Source organism: Dreissena polymorpha, chromosome 1, assembly GCF_020536995.1.
Source record: "Dreissena polymorpha isolate Duluth1 chromosome 1, UMN_Dpol_1.0, whole genome shotgun sequence".
NCBI classification, from domain to species: Eukaryota; Metazoa; Mollusca; class Bivalvia; order Myida; family Dreissenidae; genus Dreissena; species Dreissena polymorpha.
Window position 1 is genome coordinate 761,780 of NC_068355.1, and position 22,920 is coordinate 784,699.

Here is a 22,920-nt window from a genome sequence, read left to right on the forward strand (position 1 = left end):
AGTTTAATTGAATTCCGGTCATAAATTGCTGAGAAATAGCCCAGACAAAAATTTTGCACGGACGGACCAAGCGGCGACTATATGCTCCCCCAAAAAATTTGGGGGGAGCATAGAACCGGCTGATAATATGCACATCTCCTCTTGGTAGTGAAGCTTCCCATAAAGTTTAATTGAATTCCGGTCGTTTATTGCTGAGAAATAGCCTGGACAAAAATTGTGCACGGACGGAAGAACACACGGACAGACCAAGCGGCGACTTTATGTTCCCCCAAAAATTTTGGGGAGCATAAAAAGGTGTGCACCATTTGTTATCATAAATTGGATATTTATTTTCATTAATCAACTTTAATCATGATAAAATATCAAAATACTAAACAACCATGCTGGTAGAAAGGACAATCATGCATAAAAGCAAACCTTGTGTGCAGTTGGGCCCGAAATGGCGGTCATCAAAACACTTGTCACATGCTGGCCCTCCAAAGTTCTTATCACAGGTACAACTTCCATCAGACCAGTAGCCATCTGAACACTGAAATCCAGGTTATAGGCAGAGATTTTACCACACATATATTGCATATCAGCATCCATCTGGGAAAACAGGGCTTAATGCATGTGCATAAATTGTTGTTCCAGATTAGCCTGTGCAGTCCGCTCAGGCTAATCAGGGATGTAACTTTCCCTTTAAGGGTATTTATTGTTTGGTGGAAAGGTTTTGCCCCTACAGGGTAAAGGTTTTTATCACAGCGATTTTTTTAGCCCAATTGGAAAAAGTACCAGTAAAACACAAATTGGGAAAAATAAGCAAATTTGCATCAGGAAATCTTCAGATTGGGAATTATATGTCTCTTTTAACCGAAGGAAAAAAATGGTTATTAGATTGTTGAATGTTGGCGGGCGGGTAGGCGGGCTGGTGGGCGGAACAAGCTTGTCCGGGCCATTACTTTGTCGTTCATTGTGAGATTTTAAAATCATTTGGCACATTTGTTCACCATCATTAGACGGTGTGTCGCGCGAAAGAATAACGTCGATATCTCCAAGCTCAAGGTCACACTTTGAGTTCAAAGGTTAAAAATGGCCATAAATGAGCTTGTCCGGGCCGTAACTATGGCATTCATTGTGAGATTTTAAAATCATTTGGCACATTTGTTCACCATGATCATTGGACGGTGTGTCGCACAAAAGAATTATGTCATTATCTCCAAGGTCAAATTCTCCATGACTAGAAATTGATTTATTTTGAAACAAAGGGGGTTAATTACACATGTATAAACAATCAGTTCAGTTTGAGTTGTCTCCTTTTATCAGACTTTTTCCAATTGAAAACCTGGTTTTGTGACAATTTTGTCCCTTGTAATTGCTTTGTATTTATTTGCACAACCCATCTAAATGTTCTTTTACATACCTGTTTGCTGAAATGTTCAGTTTCAATACTCATTTTATTTGTTCATTTGCCGATTATGTGCTTTTAAAACTAAAGTGACGCAACTTTCCTTCCTTTTGAGAATTTTTTTGGACGGCAATTTGGAATTTTATTTTTCATCGTTTTGGGAATGTGCCTTTTACAGGTAGTTTTTTTAGGGGCAAAAATCACTGTTTCATGTACTCACTTAAATTGATAAAATGAGTCACATTTTCTGGCATAAATAAACACACAAATATAACAAGAGGGCCTGAAAGGCCCAAAGTCGCTCACCTGAGATAACAAGATATTATTGGGACAAATCTTCTGATCAAGTTTTATGAAGATTGTAAAATAAATGTGGCTTCTAGAGTGTTAACAAGATTTTACTATAGCCATATATAGCCATATATAGTCACATACGGAAAAATGCCCCGCCCCTGGTGGCCATGTTTTTAAAGCAACCAAAACCATTTTCGAACTCATCCAAGATATCATTGGGACAAATCTTCTGACCATCTTTCATGATGATCGGAAAATAAATGTGACCTCTAGAGTGTTAACAAGGTTTTACTATAGCCATATAAGGAAAAATGCCCCGCCCCGTGGTGGCCATGTTTTTCAACCAACCATCATCATTTTTTAACTTGTCCAAGATATTATTCAGATGAATCTTCTGACCAAGTTTCATGAAGATCAGACTATAAATGTGGTCTCTAGAGTGTTAACAAGATTTTACTATAGCCATAATATAGCCATATAAGGAAAATTTAATGCCCCGCCCCTTAGAAGCCATGTTTTTCAAGCAAACGTAACCATTTTCCAACTCATCCAAGATATCAATAAGACAAATCTTCTGACAATGTTTTATGAAGATTGGACAATAAATGTGGCCTCTAGAGTGTTAACAAGGTTTTACAAAAGCCATATTATAGCCATATCAGGAGAAATGCCCCGCCCCCTGGTGGCCATGTTTGTAAAGAACCAAAACCATTTTCGAACTCATCCAAGATATCATTGGGCAAATTTTTTGCCAAGTTTCATTTAGATCAGAAAATGAATGTGGCCTCTAGAGTGTTAACAAGGTTTTACTACAGCCATATAAGGAAAAATGCCCCGCCCCCTGGCGGCCATGTTTTTCAACCAAAGGGCATCATTTTTTAACTCGTCCAAGATATTATTGGGATGAATCTTCTGACCAAGTTTCATGAAGATTGGACAATAAATGTGACCCTAGAATGTTAACAAGATTTAACTGTAGCCATATTAGGAAAAATGTCCCCCCCTTGGCACCCATGTTTTTCAAGCAAAGGTTACCTTTTTCAAACTCATCCAAGATATCATTGGGACAAATCTTCTGACCAAGTTTCATGACGATCATAAAATAAAAGTGGCCTCTAGAGAGTTAACAAGGTTTTACTATAGCCATATAAGGGAAAATGACCCACCCCCTGGCGGCCATGTTTTTCATGAAGATACCAAGTTTCATGAAGATTGGACAATAAATGTGGTCTCTAGAGTGTTAACAAGATTTTACTATAGCTTTATATAGACATATAAGGAAAAATGCCCCCCCCCCCTTTGGCAGCCATGTTTTTCATGCAAACGTAACCATTTTCAAACTCATCCAAGATATCATTAAGACCAATCTTCTGACCAAATTTCATGAAGATTGGACAATAAATGTGGACTCTAGTGAGTAAACAAGGCAAATGTTGATGCCGCACAACGCACGACGGACAAAAGGCGATCACAAAAGCTCATGAGAACAACGTGCTCAGGTGAGCTAAAAATATATCCCTTTTGCGTGAAATAAAACAACTTGCAGGATAATTAAATGAATTCAAGTTTCAAAGACATCAACTCTACCAGAAAATATCTCTATTCATCCAATGGCAAACGCCAAGATATTCTGAATTTGTTAATTTATTAAACCCAAATATTTCACAGAATGGAAAAACTGCAATAATTAATTGCATTGAGTATGAAAACACCATGTACCAATAAAACTACGAACGAAGCAACGAAATCACTATCATAAGAATGTGTCCTAATTAAAACAAGAGATGTGTTTGTCAGAAACACAATGCCCCCTATTGCGCCACTTTGAAGCCATAAATTTGACCTTTGACCTTGAAGGATGACCTTGACCTTTCACCACTTAAAACATGCAGCTCCATGAGATACACATGCATGCCAAATATCAAGTTGCTATCTTCAATTTAAAAAAAGTTATGACCAAACTTAAACGAAGGTTAAAGTTTTAGGAAAGAAAAATACAATATTATTTGACCTTTGACCTTGAAGGATGACCTTGACCTTGACTTTTCACCACTCAAATTGTGCAGCTCCGTAAGATACACATGCATGCCAAATATGAAGTTGCTATCTTCAATATTAAAAAAGTTATGACCAAACTTAAATGAAGGTTTAAGTTTTAGGAAAGAAAAATACAATATTATTTGACCTTTGACCTTGAAGGATGACCTTGACCTTTCATCACTCAAATGTGCAGCTCCGTGAGATACACATGCATGCCACATATGAAGTTGCTATCTTCAATAATGCAAAAGATATCAAACTTTAACCCAGGTTAAAGTTTTGGGACACACACAATGAATGAAAGACAGACAGGCCAAAAACAATATACCCCCGATCTTTCGATCCGGGGGCATAAAAAACAACACTGCTATACTCTACAAACTTTCTGCTGCCAGCATAAGAGCAGACCACCAGACACTCGCGTGAAAAAAAATAGCGCAGCATCCCTTTTTGCATTGCCGTTGCTATAATCGTCAATACAAACCTTCCTGCTTTCGGTTTGTAAATGGTTTTATCAAGTTTTTGTTTTGATTATTTCTCTGCAAAAGACACACAGTTTGATGTTGATTTCAATAGGTATTGTGTGTGTTGCGATGTAATAGGTTGATTGAACTTGATTAATGACTTCTTTGGGACAATTTTTTAACATGGTTTTTGCCTTTACCAGAAAGAACTTAAAGCTCTGCATATGTACTCATAATGCTCAAAGCATTCAAGAAGAATTAGATACAAAAGTATTAGGAACAAATGCCTTATAGCTTCATATAAAATGTATGTAATCAGTGCAAATCATTTCAAAATACATGTACATTAAACGTTGAATCTCTGATCATGTTTACAAGGAACAATGTGATCAAGGAGCTCACTAAACTTTTTGTTAGGAGTAAATAGTACACAATTAAACCATTTACCCCTCAGATACACACTTTGACGCATTTGTAGTCCCTTAGAAAATCAATTCAAATTACAGACATTTCTTAGTAGATTCAAGTTTTAAAGGCTACATTTTAAACACTGATATACTGATGATCAGCACACAGCATTAAACCTGAACAGACGGCAAGTTACTCGCAGGCTGTTCTGGTTTTATGCTGGTTGCATATAGCCATTTACACTTTGCATCTGAGCTAAAAAAATGTTACATGATATTTTACCTTTCCCCGACCATTACATGGGTTCTTGTGTCCCCCAGGACAGGGGAGGCAATCTAGACCATAGAAACCATCACAACAGTGCTTTGTCTGGAAACAAAAGTAGAAAGTATCAAAGCTGAAATGATCCCCATCATGGGAAAATATGTCTGATGCCAAATGTGGCCAGCATAGCACCAGACCGGCCTGCACATGTGCGCAGTCTAGTGAGAAGCTTCCCTGTCAGTTAATGAGACCACAAAACCCAGCGTGTATTTATAGCAGAAAGAGAAACTCCTAACCAGGATGCGCAGGCTGGTCTGGAGCTAAGCTGGCCGCAAATGGCAAAAGACCTATTTGCACATGATGCAGCTTAAATGTCATAATAAAAGAGGTTAAAATGAGCAATATTTCTAATTACAATTTCATAAATTGCTTTACACCCAAATCCTGTTTTCTAAACATAGTAAAGTAAAAGAGAATTATATTAAGATGCTGAAACAATACTTTGCTGGCAAAATGTTCTGACAAATATTGTCTTATTTGATATAAAATCACCAGAAGGTTATTGTCAAGCTGCATTTTTGAAAGACACCATACAGATTGAGAATAAAGGCTATTTCGGAAATTACATTTTACTGGACCAACATGATGTTGATTCCAAGACGGAATTGAGATTTCTGAATCAATTAAATCATGTGAGCTCTTTTTAATTTCAAAACCTCTTTAAAACCACTGTTACTTTCAGATTTAAATAAAGTTAAAGCATCCACAAATTTCAAAATAGTTCAAACATTCCTTACAGCGTAAGTTCTGTTGCACATGACAGCACATCCTGGGTAGTATTCATACTTTCCATCAGCATTCCTGGCCAGGTACTGACACTGTTCTAACTGGTCCTGTACAAATTCAGCACATTATATCATAAAATAATTGTTAAATTCCTAGCCAGGTACTGGCACTGTTCTTACTGGTCCTGTAAAAGTATAGCACATAACATGCGCTGAATACTGGGAAAACTGAGCTTCATGCATGTACATAAAGTGTCATCCCAGATAAGCCTGTGCAGACAATGGACAATATTTTCTGCTTTTATGGAATTTTTCATTTAAAGTAGGGTTTTTTTCTAAACAAAAACCTAGTGTAGGTAAAAAGTGATGTCCTTAATTAGTATGTGCAGACTGCTTAGGCTAATCTGGGACATTAATACTGTATGCACGTGCTTGAGGGCCAGTTTTCTTAGAACACCTCATATTAAATAGCTACATGTATCACATGCATCACATATACACATTATTATTATTTAAACAAATATGTTTCATGTTGTAATACTCATTTACTCAGTAAGTGTTGTTACTTGTATGTACAACAACAAAAACATGTTTTGAGATTACAGATGTTGTAAATCACTCCCTTATAAGTACAGTCCAACCTGTCAATAAAGACCACTGAAGGGATTTGGTCGTTGTGGTCTTTGTTCACAGGTGGTCTTTATTCGCAGGGTCGATCAAAACTTTGCAAAATATGCTTGTAGTTTTTTTAACAGATACCTTATCTATGTATGTGCTCTATTGTTTAAATGTTTAAATACGTATGCATGTATAATGAAATCAAGGATTAAAAACACAGTTTTGTTTTACATTTGTATATTTATTACATGTTGTATTTCTATTCCCTTATGTTTTTATTATTTATTTAATTTATCATATACTGTATAAATAACTATTGACATACATGTATACGTACATGTACATGTAATTCTACAAAGAACAAAGTACAAAATACACATAACATAGCAAACATTTATACATGAAATACATGAATCACTACTACACAACAAGTAAAGTTGACAATAATGGAAATAAATGACCTGATATTTATATAAGACTGAAAACATCCAAGAATAAGATTCCAGACAGATACTCATCGTACATAATCTCATGTTTACGCTTTAAAATGCTCTGAATTTGAGTTTTTCCTACACCAAGATCACTAGCCACTCGTCTACAACTGTGTCCTTTACCTAACAAACTAATGACCTTAACGCGTTCTTCCAACGTCAAGAACTTACGCTTGGAAGCCATGATGGCTAACTTGAACTGACAATTTACTTTTCTATAATCTATAAACGTCTTTTTACGGAGAAATTTAAACAGAGAATGACTATCAAAATCTTTGTCTTTAATAGGCATCGTAAATAATATGAAACCGTTAATTTCCTTAATGAGTTTATGAAAGCCCCAAATTTGTCTTTGATATTTTCGGCAAATAGTACACTAATCTCGAGTCACTTAAATACAATGGCAAATTTTTACACTTTTGACAAACTGTCAAATGCATAAAAGAAGCAGGCGACAACCAATTAGCAATGCGTGTTAAATAAACAAACAACTGCTATCGAGTGCAATAAACTGTCACTTGCCAATATCTCCATAGCGACCGACGAGTCCACTGGTAAGATGTGTATCACGTGACTACGCAGCGTCCTGGCGGCCATTTTGTTTTTTGAAAATTGCGAAATCGTTGATTTTTATGATTGCAGTGGTCGTTGTAAGCTATCAAAATGGAGATTTGGGAATGTAAAAGGGTGGTCGTTGGTCTTTGTTCACAGGTGGGCTTTATTCGCAGGTTCAATATATAGTGAAATCGTTCGGGAGGAAATCGATGTGGTCGTTATTGACTGTTGGTCGCTATTAACAGGCGGTCGCTCGGGCAGGTCGGACTGTATATTCGAGAATAAATACAACCTGAGTTATGCCTTTATTAACAAACCATTAAAGATACACATACAACTATGATTTTACAATTAGTAATAGAACCTTGTGAAATCAAACTCACAGTGAGTACGTCTTCTCCATAGCACTTCATATCTTCCCTGCAGTCTCTACATGTTCCCTGAAACAGAACATCTAACAATGTTTAAAGACAGAATATTTCACTGAGCCTCCCTCTGCTGAGATATAATGTTGGTTTAGTGCATGTGCGTGAAGTGTTCTCCAAGATAAGCCTGTGCAGTCTGCACACCCTAATCAGGGACAACCCTTTCCACCTAAACTGGCTTTCTCTAAGAATAGACTTTCTTCAAACAATAAAATACAATATCAGCGGAAAGTGTCATCCTTGACTAGCATGTGTGAACTGAACATGCTAATCTGGGACAACACACTACACATATGCAGAGAAATCCCAGTTGATTGTTCACAGAAATTGATTTTCACAATTGATGATGTTCAGATAATAGTTAAGTTTGTACATGTTTCATTCAATCTTCACAATTTGAATTTAATTGTTCATTGGTTGTTATCATTATATAAGAACAGTGCTTGATGTGCACACATTATGTACAGGATTTATGCATTTTCAATTGCAATACCCCTGTATCGATTTTAAGTCAAATCCTATCATATCCTATCATATCCCACAATTCATTTTATGACGTCGCATTCATGTGGTGTCTGCTTGATGACTTCAGAAATATGCTGATTGTGTTTATTGAATCTTAAAAACAGCTTGTGTCAGTATTTGCAAGATTGCTCTTTTGTAATGTAAATAATTTGTGTTTATTGTGCATTTCAAAGTCAAACTCGGTTTTTGGGATAGAAATGCCACCAGTGTCGTAGTAGATGTATTAAAATGTTTTGATTTTGAACAGAATGTACTCCTGTAAAAGACTACAAGGTATTTATCCATTTTTTTACAACTGCAAATAACATGCAGGCAAAAACAAAAGTTTTAAATCTCTAATAAAAAATTTGACCAATGAATATTTGTTTAAAAACATTCACAACCCTAAACCGTGTGTGTTAACACATTAATATTTTAAGGTCTTACAACTTTGAACACAACAGCCAATTTGCCTAGAACTTAAAATGCCACAATCTGGGAAAACTGGAATTGATTCATGTACGTAACTTAAGTGTCATCCTAGATTAGCCTGTGCAGCCCACACAGGGTAATCAGGGACAACACTTTCCACTTAAACAGGATTTTTATTTAAAAGAGATTACCTTCACAAGAAAACTTTCATAAAAGCGGAAAGTGTCTTCCCTGACAAGCATGTGCTGACTGATTAGGCTTATCTAGAATGACACTTCACCCACATGCACATGGACGATCTTTTCTGCCTAGACTGGATTAGAAGAGACTTTCTTAAAACAAAATATTCCATAAAAACAGCAAGTGTCGTCCCTGTTAACCTTTGCGGATTAAACAGGCTAATTTGTGTAACTGTACATCCATGTATTAAGCCGTTTTTTTTTTATAATGTGTCTCTAAACTGTCTCACCCTGACAAGCCCGTATGACTTGACATCACAGTAGTTGGGCAAGGTGGAGGCTCCATTGGGGATCTTCACCTCCGAGATGTCGTGAATGAGGCCGTTGCTAGCGACGATGTCCGCCTGCAGCAGTGTCGCGTGATTGTTCACCTTTAACTCACCCTGAAGAACAAAAAATGTTTAAAGTAACTTGTATAAGGATGTTACACAGGTGTCAAAAAAAAGAACAATGTAATATGGTGTGAAAAAAGGGGCAAAACAATCAGATGAGGTTTTAAATTGTTTGAAACTGTTACATGCAGGTAAAGGCATATTGAAGTATTTATGGTCTTAATGATGATGCAGGCATTACAAATATCAGACAATAAATACATAAATAAGCCTCATTATTGGTGTAAAAAACACTTGTTTTGATACTTGAATATTCAGAATAATTTTTGGTTTAAATTTTACATTAAAAGTAACTTAAAAGCATACTACATGAGGCCATCTAATGTTGACTTTATTTACATGGCTTTGTATAGAAAATGTTTTAGAGCTTTTGAAACACCATCTAAGTACTGATAACACTAAACTGTTCTTGAATTTTAAGTATTCTTATATCAATTGTTTTTATTGTTAAATTGTTCATGAAACCAGCAATTCTATTGCCACAAGAAGCATAAATGCGCCTTGCTCCGAGAAAACACTTGTTTAATGCCTGTGTGTAAAGTGTTGTCCCAGATTAGCCTCTGCAGTTGGCATAGGCTAATCTGGGATGAACCTTTCTGCATTATTGTATTATTTGTTAAGACTGGTCATAGCAAAAAATCCAGTTTAGGCAGAAAGTGTCTTCCCTGATAAGCATCTGCAGTCTGCACAGACTGGGGTATGGGTTGACACTCTACCAGCATGCATTTAACCTCGTTTTCCAAAATTAAGGCTCAAATACAGACACAAATCCTTACCGTTGGAGACACATAGACGTAGGACACAGACCCAGCTTTTGACATCAGCAGCCTCATGTTGACAATGTCGGTTACTTCCAACTGTGAAGTAAATGTATATGCAATATTACAAATTGGATACACAATAACATAAATGGGGAATTTAGGTCAGTAATTTAAAAAAATTGAGCCTGTCATTTTATTTTAAGATTACAAAAACTTTCAAAAATATCACAAGATTTGATGTTTTCCCAAAATGCATAGGCTTTTTGAGGGCAGCCAAACATTTATTCCTGAAAAATAAACTGAGCCAAAATCCTTGCCACCATGGTGCATGGGAATTCTTCATGACACCTTATTTAGTAACAGGACAAAATAATCCTCCATAATATCAAAGTCATCATTATCAGTTTTCCTTTGGCTAAAATGTGACACTAACAGAATCTGAAACTACTAATATAATTCTTATCATCATTATCAAGCTTTATTTTATCAATTTTATGGAATTCTACTTACAACTCCATCATAAATGTGGTCTTTCAAAATTGCAAGTAAATTGCTTTTACCCTGAAAAACAAAAGAATAACATCAATGAACTTTCTCAGATAGACACACAAATTCGACATTTCCACACTCATTTAATTAAGCACCAACCAAAGAAATGCATCTCATTTTTAAATATATACCAACAGTGAGGTTTAATACTTGCAATTCAGAACTTATGGATAGGTTATGTCAAACTAAAAATCAATTTCCAAGTAATTTTGAATTATTAGTTATATCAAGACTACCCAGTTTAGCTGCAATCAGAACTGTTAATCTGCTAAAAAAAAAGGTCAAGCAAGTTCTCATTATAAAAGGAAGCTACCTTCGTTATAGGATAAAAAAGTGGGCATAAAACTTAGTGAAGTTGTAAATATATGATAAATATACAACAAAAATCAGACATGCAAAATTTTAAGCGAACCACACTACACTTTTACAGCAAGGCAGAAGTCATATCCATTTCAAAGCTGTGTTCTCTAAGAAACTTCAACTTAAGTTCCATAAGAAATTTTTTTTGAATCCAGATCCATTTTTGAAAAAACGGTGAATTGCATGTGCTTAAAGTGTCTTCCCAGATGAGCGTGTGCAGTCTGCACAGGCTTATCAGGGACAACATTTTCCGCCTAAACTCGATTTTGTTTTTAAGAGATTTTATTAAAACAAACGATTTTATAGAATTGGAAAGTGTATTCCCAGATTAGCTTGTGTGGACCGTACAGGCTAATCTGGGATGACACTTTATGCACATGTATTCAGCCCAGTTTTCCCAGAATAAAGCTCAATTGCAGCCTGCCGTTATCAGTAGGTAGCGCCCACCTCTGCTGAGGTGAGGTACTCCCGTGAGCCCACAGGCAGGGCGTCCCAGGCACTGTTGATGGGTGCAAACAGGGTGACATTGTCTGAGCCCAGGAGGCTGACTATCTCATCACCTGCAGTCTGAATAGAACAAATACAGGTGAATCAATCTATTTTTAACACCTTTTTTGTTCCCATTTATCCCTTTTTTTGAAAGATTTCTCTTTTTTTCCCTTCTTTATTTAATTTCAATAAACTATATTAATTTAAATTAACTTATTCCAATTCATATCCATTTCCAACTAAAATTTTGTTTTTTTTTGCACATAATGATTAGAGTTTATATCAAGGTCAAAGTTTTTCAAATATTGATTACTTGGCTTTCATTGTCTAGTAATGTTTTTGCGCCTTACATTGTTTTCTGGCTTAGCAAGCCAGTGTTGGTTGACGCATGTGTTAGTAATCAGCATTCTTTTTTATGATATGTATATAAGAACATATAATTTGATTGGAAACAATAACAACGGCATCAAAGGCAGTTTCTTCCCCTTATTGATTTACAGCAATGGACTTGAATCATTGTCGACACTTGAATTAAATAAAGGTGGAATAAAAGCACATAGTCTTTTTTTGTGATTTTGGAAAGCTTTACATTAAAACTGGGTAAAATGGTAAAAAATTGTATTGGGAACAGTACTGTTTTCTGATACCAACTTTATATAAAGGAAAAATTCTGTATTGTTGTCTATGTATGGTGTACTACAATCACATAGGCATTTTCACTATAAAATATATGAGTATAACTTTAAATAATCTGAACTTTGAACTTTCCTATTTTAAATTATTTTAATGTTCCCACAAACTCGGAATAAGCAAAAATGTATTTCATAGATTTATAAAATGGTTTCTTTAAATCTCTTTTAAGAAAATTATTACATACAGCATAAAATTACCTCTGTTTATAACACATGCTATTATGAAAGATGCAGAAACACTCACCATTATTAGAGACTCCAGTCTATTATATTTTCCAATCTGTTTAACATTATCAGCAATGGTTAACTGAAAAAAACATATAATGGTTATGCACTGCCAGCTTAGATGTTGTAATTCTACTTAACTTTCATAAACTAAGGCATTTAGATTTCAGAGGGGGTGATTGTCAAGATGATGACGTCCATGCCGAGGCAGGTGTTTTTAGCTGTTTTATAACCTGTATTACTTGTATTTATGTTTTTAATTCCGCTCACTTTCCAGCCATATCAGCAAGAAAGTTACTGGCGTTTATTTCATAGTAATAATTGCTCTTTATCTCGACTTTACTCGCTGCAATATTTCTTAGCAGGATGACCTAATTAGGGCTCCACTAAGAAAATTTGTGTGGAGCTAAGTCGAGATATAAAGAGAATTTTATACAAAAAAAAAGGCTTATAACCTTTTTACTGATATGGCTGGAAAGTGAACTTCATTTAAACAATAATCAAAAGTAATAAAGGGTATAAAAGAGCGAACAATAACTGTCACGGCATGGACGTCGCCATATTGATTATTTAATGATTATCCCCTCTGGATTTGTTCAACTCCTGAAATATAAGATTTCATTGATAAACCTTGACACAAATTGTGACTTTGTTGCAGATCATGCACACTATTTGTTCGAATATCACAGCCCATCAAAGCTGCTTCATTACAGATGGAATGGCAAATCTTGTCAACTTTGATAATATGATAACAATTTTTAAGCACTTCTATTAAATAGTATCTTCTTTATATGATTTGGGAACAATATTTATCATCTTTGTCATTTTTAGGGCTGTCACGATACGCCGTGAGCGTACCGCGGTATATCGTGGTACGGCAACACTGTATCGCGGTACGTACCGCGATATTTTACAGAATATGTATCTGTGAAGAAAACAGCAGAATAACAAGTTTTACAAACTTTATTAAACTCAATAATCAGAAAACACTGGTATCATAGTATGACTAGAAACTGTAAAAGAAACTGTAATAAACTTGATAGAAGTAGTCATTGTTATTGTTCGCGTCTTTTTCTAAAATGTCCGCCATATTGTTAACAATAGCTGTGACTACGATCTGTGTAAATCGAACGCTTCAAGGGCATGTTCAAAATGCGGAGTCAGCGGGCCCAGTATTGAAAATCCGTAGCGTTCTGACTCTTCCTCGACTTATTCAGAATCTTAAGATAACATGATTCGGAAGTGCCATGCTTTGAACGATCGTATACTAAAGAAAGAAAATAAGAAATAGAAAAAACATCTTTTTGATAATTATGAACTTATTTGCAAATGAAATCTGTCCCTAATTCCAAAAAAGGTACGGACCCATACATCGCCGTATTTTAAACGTGAAAGTTAAACATCTACAAGTGGAAGCGCTTGCTTGACCTGGATATTAACGGATTATTTATTTAGCCCTTTTGAATCGCTTCTACATTTTTCAAAACGATATCTATATCAAAATAATTATGTAATGTATTTATATCTGTGCTAATATAATAATATTTAAAAAACCGGTGCGGCAACGCCGTACCGCGGTGCGATTTTTTTCACGACATGCACCGCGATATACCGGTATACCGGTGAATCGTGACAGCCCTAGTCATTTTCCCAATCTGTGACCTAGCAGCTTAAATACAACCCCAGATGAAAATCAAAATACAACCCGAGACAAACAATTTCTTAAAGCTGATATGTACCCCCTTGAAGCCATACTCCGACTCATCAGACGGTGTGACCAGCAGGCGGTTGATGACATGAATAATCCCATTGGATGCCTGGATATCCCCCCTTTCCACCTTACCCTTCTTGTTGCTGCCCTGGAGACGATACCGGATTGTGTCTCTCTGAAATACAAGACAAGATTACTGAAATATGCCTTTTATAGATGGCCTTTTTGGGGCACCACCCCATCGGCAGCTGGGCTCTTCAGAACCAGCATATGATCCGAGCAGACTGGAAAAATATCCTGTTCACTGACAAGAGTCGCTTTAACCTGTATAGACGTAATGGTGGAAGCCTAAACAATAAATGTGTATTTCAGTGTGATCCTTACCATAGCAGCTCTGTTATGGTGTGGCTGGAGTGTTGTTACACACCAAGACAGATTTTGTAATTATCCATGGAATCCTTAACACTGTTAGATATCAGCCTGAAATTTTGCTCCCCATGGCTATTTACACGTACAGGCATCTGGACGCGGCATTGTTTGTTGCAGGACGGAGCACCTGCTCATACAACGCTCGCTACGCAGGCATTACTCCAACAACAGAAAGTTTGTCTCCTTCCTGTCCCTCCAAAGCCACCCGATCACAATGTTATAGAACACCATTGGGATGAACTTGACAGAAAGGACCAGTGTCCCCACTCACTCTGTGTGAATTAGTACAGACCCTTGTGGAACAGTTGCGAAACATCCATCAACGTTATATTATCAACTAAGTGGATTCAGTGAGAAAGAGATGCACACACATTGTTAGAGCCATGGGAGAACACACGAGGTATTAGCCACTCGAATGTGTGATATCTGTGACTTTAACATTGTTATTATTTTACGTAGTACGATTTTGAGAATTTGACTTTTTAAGTGATGTTGTTAATTTGTAAAGTTATATATTTTTTGTTGATCAATTTCAATTAAGTTTACAGGAATTATTAGATATGTGTTGAATTATTTGTGGTCCAAATTTCAATTAAATCTGTTAAAAAATATGGGAGCTATATTGATTTGAATGCGTAAGAAAAGTCTCTAAGTATATAAACACTTAAAATTGACTATATGCAATTCAATCAAATCGGGGATGTATGACAGTGCATAAAAACTTCATATTGTTCATGATGGTAGAACTGTACATACATTGCTCACAAGCAGTTCTGCGGTGGAGCCTTGCAGGGTGTGGAACTGCGTCATGTTGTTCAGTTTATCCATGGTAAGCTCCCCTGCTATCATGTGCTCGCGGAGGATTCTTCGCACTACCACTTCATCACTCAGCCACTTCTGATACTGTTCAACAAGAACAACCTCCTTATTATCATGTTTAGTACAGTTATATGTTCTGATTAATTATAATATTAATATAAATATTTAAAATATTAATTTAAAATATATATTTTGCAACAACAGAGGTGATAGTCAAGATGGGGATGTCCAAGCCAAGGTAGGTATTTTTCGACGTATCATACCCTTTGTTACTTGTTTTTTTTTAATTCCGCTCACTTTCCAGTCATAACAGTTACTAGATATTTGCTCGATATCTTAACTTAACTCGCTGCCAAATTTCTTAGCGGGATGACCTAATTACAGCTCCACTAAGAAAATTTGCGGGAAGTAAAGTTGAGATATAAAGCAAATTTTAATACGAAATACATGCTTATCAACATTTTACTGATATGGCTTGAAAGCGAGCGTCATTTAAACATTAAGCAAAAGTAATAAAGGGTATAAAACTGCGAAAAATAATTGACTCGGCATTAACGTCACCATCTTGACTATCACGTGATTATCTCCTCTGAACGGGCTCTGTTAAAGAGATTTTATTTTTATCAGAGATATGAAGTTGTTGAACACAAAACCTGAAACTGAGCAAACCAGTTTCTGAAGAATTGTTAAGTTTATAGGTCAAACTATAAAGAGAATGGTAAAGCTTATATTCAATATATTGCTTTCATAAAATAAAAAATACAGTATAAATGCCATAGAACAAAAAGTCATGAGGTTATGGAAATGTTCGTAAAATCGCATTTTTCGTAGTATTAGATTTTTTAGTGCAGTTGTATCATAATAAAGATTTAAGAGTTGTGTACCTCATGCCCCATTATTACTGCTCAGGTGTGCCTAATAATCTTTTGCATGTTTTTGTTCAATAAATAACTCAGAATAAATAAAATTCACTTATAAGTAATTAATTTTACCTTTCATTTCTTATTTAGATCATTGTTAAACTATATAAATATGAATGAACAAATATACAGACAATACCGGGGATAATTACAGATCTACTCTTTGACTGATTGTTAACGGCTTATTCAAGGACTACAGATACTTAAAGTGTCAATAAATAGAAATCAGCTATTGCTATTTTACAAATGCCTACCTTTTTGTAATATCACAACATATTTTAATTGGTAATTTTAAAAAGAGACCAAACATCTCCTTTTTCGTTGCATCGTATTTTCTTAAAATGTCATCTTTTTTATGTTGAATATATTGAGGGAAATCAGAAGAGGCTGGCAACCATCTTCGTAGTATCCCCTCAATGTGTTGTATCCTGATTCTTTGTATCATGTTTCAACTTCACATCATCAACATTTACTTTAGAAAATGTGTTCATACATCACCAGTGTTGATGGCCCTAAACCCCTCATTGTTTGCTATGAACATCGTGAAGGGTCCATGCTCTGTTAGCTCTTTCTTGTAGTACTTTTCCATCGCTCCATGAACAAGGGACAGCTGACCTTTGAAGTCCGGGTCTGAGTTGTCTAGGTCAATTATTGTCTAATAATTGTAGAAAGCACATATTAAAAATATATGTTGTAACAGTAAGTATTGTTAAAGTTACTCAAATATCCATTTAAAGATAAAATAGACATCAGACCTGTAAATTATTAACAATTATAATAGGTATTAGTCTGAAATGCAACCAGGCTTAAATACATTTAAATCATACAAAAATTGTTAAAGTGATATTATCGGCATTTTTCACTGTTAAATTGAGCTGAAAAGAATTCACAGGTCAAACGAGTTAGTTAAAATGTGGTAACTGACCAATTATCTGCAACTCAATTTGCTACCAGTTGTTTATAAAAATATATATTATATTCGATATTTTAAATGACTATACAGTCCTCTTAGCTGAGCGGAACTGTCTTTTCATTAAGATCAGAGTTAGTGTTCATGTGTCGTATGAACGAATCTGCACTAAAACTAAATTTAGATTCACATCGTACATCGAATCATTTCTGTCGTCAGTTGTCAAAACGAAAGTATGGTTGATATTCAAATGCATTATTTTTCTTTTTCCGGGATATTGTTTTAGTATGTTGATGATGCATTAACAAATAAAAGTGTATATGAATTGAAAACACCAAAAATAAAAAACGGTTGCGATAAGACACCTATAAGCATAGCATATACTGTTAGATGCGCATAATATCACTTTAAGTAATTTAAGACAAAACTGTGACATTAATGATAGATAGTCCATTGCGGCATTTCTCTCTATGGACTATCCACCCTCATGCCTAAAATAAAAAGTTGTTGATTTCCACAATTGGACAGACCCTTATTTTTGTTGCAGACTCTAAACCATTTGGTATTCCAGATTGATATGTTCCTGAGATTTTGAAAATGTTGTCATTAAATATTTTACAAAAGTGGGAAACAACTTGTTCTAGTAAACAAATAAAAAACGTTTGCCCTACCAACCTACCTTATTTGTTTTGTTTTCAGTAAAACGTTACTAAAAAAAGTTTGGCTACTAACCTATCCTATTTCTATCCAGAATTCTATAAGTAATAGCAATATTTTGCAAAAATTACTCAAATATAAACATAATTCTATAATAACCCAAGCACAAGCTAGACCCTAACAGCGATGCATTGCACTCTGCTGCCCCAAGGTCCCCCCCTTGGACCCCCATCATGTGCTTTTTGTATCTGATCACATTCTTATATGGGAAATTGTATTTTAATTTCCAATGAATTAATTAAATTTACACAGTGAAACTTGTAGAATTAATTTATTTATCATGAAAACAATGCCTTAAATTGAAATGCATACCTGTAACAGATTGCCGAAGCAAACACGTCCATCCCCAACATAGTTTACAGGACAGGAGCACCTGAAATGGTAAAGAATAGAAAGAGCTTAAAGTTAAATAACCATCCTTCTGGGAAAACTGGGCATAATGCATGTGGGTAAAGTACCATCTCAGATCAGATTCTGAAGTCTGAACCTGCTATTCAGGGATGACATTTTCTGCTTATATGGTTTTTTTCGTTCAAAGGAAGTCTCTTCTTAACACAATTCCAGTTTAGACGGAAAGTGTCTCCCTGATAAGCCTGTGTGGACTGCAACTTTTGCTAAGCTGGGACAACGCTATATGTACATGCATTAAGACCAGTTTTCAGGAACTAGCCTCAAAATATGTAGTCCACACATCAGATACATTGTTTTGTCACTAATTATGCCATTAAAGTGAAAATTCTACTTAGTCTAGCTAACCTGAGCATTTCAGATTTTTTTCTAGCCTAAATTATATTATTTTAATCCCTCCCTTCCAGAGTAGCACTTGGCTGGAATAGAACAAAAGCTTAAACAATTAAATGGATTTAATTAAGTGTCTTAAATAAGGTATACACAAACAAGAGACGTGTTTGTCAGAAACACAATGCCCCCTATAGCGCCGCTTTGAAATAAATATTTCATTTGTCAGGTTTAAAAATTAGCTCCATTTAAAAGCTTATTACTTCCCTTGGATTGCATTTTTTAACTTTTGACCTTGAAGGATGACCTTGACCTTAAAATGTGTTTTTGATTGTATCCTTTTAATTAATATTACTTCCCTTGTGAAAATGATCTATACCTGCGTATTTATATAAAATAGAAATTATCTCCATTTAAAGCTTGTTACTTCCCTTGGATTGTGTTTTTTGACCTTTCACCTTAAAGGATGACCTTTACCTTGACCTTTCACCACTCAAAATGTGCAGCTTCATGAGATACACATGCCTGCCAAACATCAAGTTGCTATCTTCAATATTGCAAAAGTTACGGCCAATGTTAAAGTTTTCGGACGGACACACAGACAGACAGACAGACGGACTGACAGTTCAACTGCTATATGCCACCCTATCGGGGGCATACAAACATACATGTTTGTTAATACAAAAGACATCAACAATTCTTTTAACTGACATGCGAATTAATACTATAAAGTTATTAAATTTCGGAAACTGAAAACACACATAAATATCATTCATTCATTCAAGTTGCTTACTTCAGCTGATGTGGTCCAGGGGTTGTGCACGTAGCTTTGGGGTGGCATGCAGTCTTGTTGAGAGCACACATGTCAATGAGGCTACATCCCACTGTCAACACATACTCATGGTAGCCAGACTTGCATACACACTTACTCTGAAAGCATAATATCACAACCAATACTCCAGACAAAGACAGCAACAGATGATTTCAAACATTGATCTAAATAACCTTTAAATAAATTTCCACTTTGACCAATTATCAAATTTGAATTTCAATATTAAGCTATTAAACTGTTTTATACATACCAGCATGTTACCATAGCTTTGGATTTTTTAACTTTTTGCGGCAATAAGTCTAAATTTATCTAACTAAAGTAAAAGTATTAATACGGTCTTAAAATTTGATCAGTAAGTTTTGTCCACTTGGTAATTCTACAAAAACACCATAGAGTTAAGAACAACTGAAAACGTTTGTGAGACCGTTTGGAAATTTATATTTAAAGAATGTATTAAAATTACTAAGCAAGGGAATTTGGACTTGAATAATGTGTAAAGAATGTTATTTTACCAGTTCTATTAAATAGTTTCTGTTGTCTCAAATCAATAATGTTCATATTTGTAATTTTTGCAATCCTTGACATAGAAACTTTAATTCATTATATATGTACTAATTTTACAGCATAAAAACCCAGAATCATTACAGACACCACATACCTGCCCAGGTGAAGTGTTCACACAGTCAGTTGTGTTCAAATCACAGCCCCTATTGTCCACCTGGCAGGGGTCATCTGGGTCGCAGGCAAACCCATCACCATGGTAACCAACAATGCAGCTGCACGTCTTCCAGAGGCTGTCAGGACCCGACACATTCATCATCTGACAGGCAGCATTCTTATGACAGAATGGAGGAACGGTGCAGGTATCCAGTTCTGACAATATAATGTTGACAATTAACAAATGTTAACAAAATTGGTTCCATTCTGAACCACATGAATAATTTGAAATGTAGAGCAAGAGGTCCAGTAATAAGAACTGCCGCTGTAAAGAATTTATACTAATCCCTTTACCACTTAGATATGTATTTTCATGTGTTTGTAATTCCTTACAAAAAAAATTAATTAGTTGAAAAACCTTTCTTAATAGACTAAAGTTTTAAGGGCTTCCTTTCCAACCCTAAGGTACTGATGAGCAGCAAACAGGATAAAACCTAAACAGACTGCGAGTAACTTGCAGGCTGTTCTGGTTTTATGCTGGTTGCAAATAGCCATTTTCACTTTTGTTCTGAGAGGAAAATGGTTAAGGAAGTAAGAGGTATGCAGTGTGCTTACTCTCACAAGAAGTGCCATTGTCATCGCCCGTACTGTTATCATTCTCCACATACGGCCAGTCACACATGCAATGAGCCAGTCTGTCCAATACCACACATTGAGAGTTGGCTGGGCATGTCACGTTGCTGCAGACGGTCTCATTGCTCACTAACATATACAGAGAATATTAGACTGGTTGTGGAAAAATGAGACTTAATGCATTTGTGTAAAATGTTGTCCCAGATTAGCCTGTGAAGTCAACACTTTTGGCATAAACTTAATTTTTGTAAAAAGATACTTCCTTTAAAAAGAACATTGATGCCAAAAGTGTTGTCCCCGATTGGCCTGTGGGGACTACACAGTCTTATCTGGGATGACACTTTAAGAACATGCATTATGTGCAGTTTTCCAAAAGTGAGACTCATTTAATCATGAAGAGTTTACACCAGAAGCATAAATGGTATAACACATAAACATAAAATAATGTCACATGTCACAACAAAACAACATCATCATAAGGCGTATAATGATTTTTGCTGTATTCAACATGGTGACCATTCAGTTTATCATACATGGTATGATTTCATATTTGTCACCGTCAAGATGGGATGAAACACTAACAAGTATAAAAGCAATGGGCTTTACATTGTGTACAAACCGGTCTTACTGACCAGTGTAATAACGCAAAAGGAATTGTGGGTAGCACTTCTTTTACGAGTGAAAAGTAAAAGCGAAAGTAGGTCAGGTAATCGTGCTTCTGATAATTGCTATCAGTCTTAATAGAGATTCAAAATCACATTTAAACATAATTAAATACAAGGGTTGTTTGTAAAACATGCATGCCCCCCATATGGGCTGTAAGTTGTAGTGGCAGCCATTGTGTGAATACGTTTTTTTTTTACTGTGACGGGTTGACCTTTGACCTAGTGACCTGAAAATCAAAAGGGGTCATCTGCCAGTCATGATCAATGTCCCTATGAAGTTTCATGATCCTAGGCCTAATTATTCTTGAGTTATCATCAGGAAACCATTTTACTGTTTCGTGTCACTGTGACCTTGACCTTTGACCTAGTGATCTGAAAATTAACAGGGGTCATCTGCCAGTCATGATCAATGTACCTATGAAGTTTCATGATCCTAGGCATGAGCATTCTTGAGTTATCATCCGGAAACCATTTTACTATTTTGAGTAACTGTGACCTTGACCTTTGACCTAGTGACCTGAAAATTATTAGGGGTCATCTGCCAGTCATGATCAATGTACCTATGAAGTTTCATGATCCTAGGCGTAAGCATTCTTGAGTTATCATCCGGAAACCATTTTACTGTTTCGAGTCACTGTGACCTTGACCTTTGACCTAGTGACCTGAAAATCAATAGGGGTCATCTGCCAGTCATGATCAATGTTCCTATTTTATTGAACCGATAGCTGAACAGACTTTCCATGAGAGAACGGAAGTTGTCGGTGAAGGTCATTACGGATTTAGTCTAGCGAACAGTAGTTCTTAGAAGAGTCTTTAAGCGTAAAAATCGATAAATTAGCAGAACGGAGATACATATCTGGGATAATTTTCATTAGAAAGTGTGAGGAAAGTGACTTTGCAATCAGTGGGACATTAAAAACGCGAGGAAAAGACGAAATTCCACGGAAATTATAACTTTGAACGAGTTCCTTTGTTCATCCTTTGTTGGGTAGAGAACGAAAGTTCTGGTACTCGCGCACTATTGCCGAAATGGCTGAATCTGAAATGGATTCAATACAACAAAGAGTGTTACAGAAAGCTAGGGAATTAAATCGGTTAAAAGCTGGGAAAGCCAGTGAAACCGCTTCATATGTGGACTTAGAGGGGGGAAATCCCTGACCACGCCAGATCCAGCTAAATTTAGATTCGGGGAACCACGATACGTCACCCATCGTATTTAGTATTGATGAGGATGAGGCTGGAAATGTGCGTACTACGTCACAGAATGGGAGTTCTACGCTGGGAAACCAGAATGCAGAACGAGGCGCGCAACTCGACGGAAATGCGTCACAGTTCTGGGAAAAACTTTCCAAGATGGAAGAAAGAATGACCAAGTCCGAGGAACAAAGTACGGATATTCTTTCGCGACTTGTATTTACTGTTGCTGAGTTACAGAAGTCTATCGAATCAAAAGGAACAACTTACACGTCGTCGGTGGAAGTTACTGCCGATAGCGATTGTGAGGAAGTTGACGAT

At 35.9% G+C, this 22,920-nt stretch overlaps 1 protein-coding gene across 1 annotated transcript in view; it reads right to left on the bottom strand.

Annotated features, from left to right (window-relative positions):
• LOC127868275 (stabilin-2-like) overlaps window positions 1-22,920 on the bottom strand; it is a 114,933-nt gene that overhangs the window by 80,871 nt on the left and 11,142 nt on the right. Inside the window, exons 4-19 of the mRNA XM_052409908.1 lie at window positions 20,723-20,869; window positions 20,109-20,323; window positions 19,412-19,548; window positions 18,193-18,253; window positions 16,747-16,908; window positions 15,271-15,417; window positions 14,114-14,260; window positions 12,394-12,456; window positions 11,416-11,535; window positions 10,570-10,620; window positions 10,075-10,155; window positions 9,137-9,289; window positions 7,690-7,746; window positions 5,655-5,750; window positions 4,876-4,962; window positions 418-529 (exon numbers count right to left, since the gene is read on the bottom strand). Coding sequence (XP_052265868.1) covers window positions 418-529; window positions 4,876-4,962; window positions 5,655-5,750; window positions 7,690-7,746; window positions 9,137-9,289; window positions 10,075-10,155; window positions 10,570-10,620; window positions 11,416-11,535; window positions 12,394-12,456; window positions 14,114-14,260; window positions 15,271-15,417; window positions 16,747-16,908; window positions 18,193-18,253; window positions 19,412-19,548; window positions 20,109-20,323; window positions 20,723-20,789 — 1,756 coding nt within the window. The 5' untranslated portion in view covers window positions 20,790-20,869. The remainder of the gene's footprint in view (window positions 1-417; window positions 530-4,875; window positions 4,963-5,654; window positions 5,751-7,689; window positions 7,747-9,136; window positions 9,290-10,074; window positions 10,156-10,569; window positions 10,621-11,415; window positions 11,536-12,393; window positions 12,457-14,113; window positions 14,261-15,270; window positions 15,418-16,746; window positions 16,909-18,192; window positions 18,254-19,411; window positions 19,549-20,108; window positions 20,324-20,722; window positions 20,870-22,920) is intronic.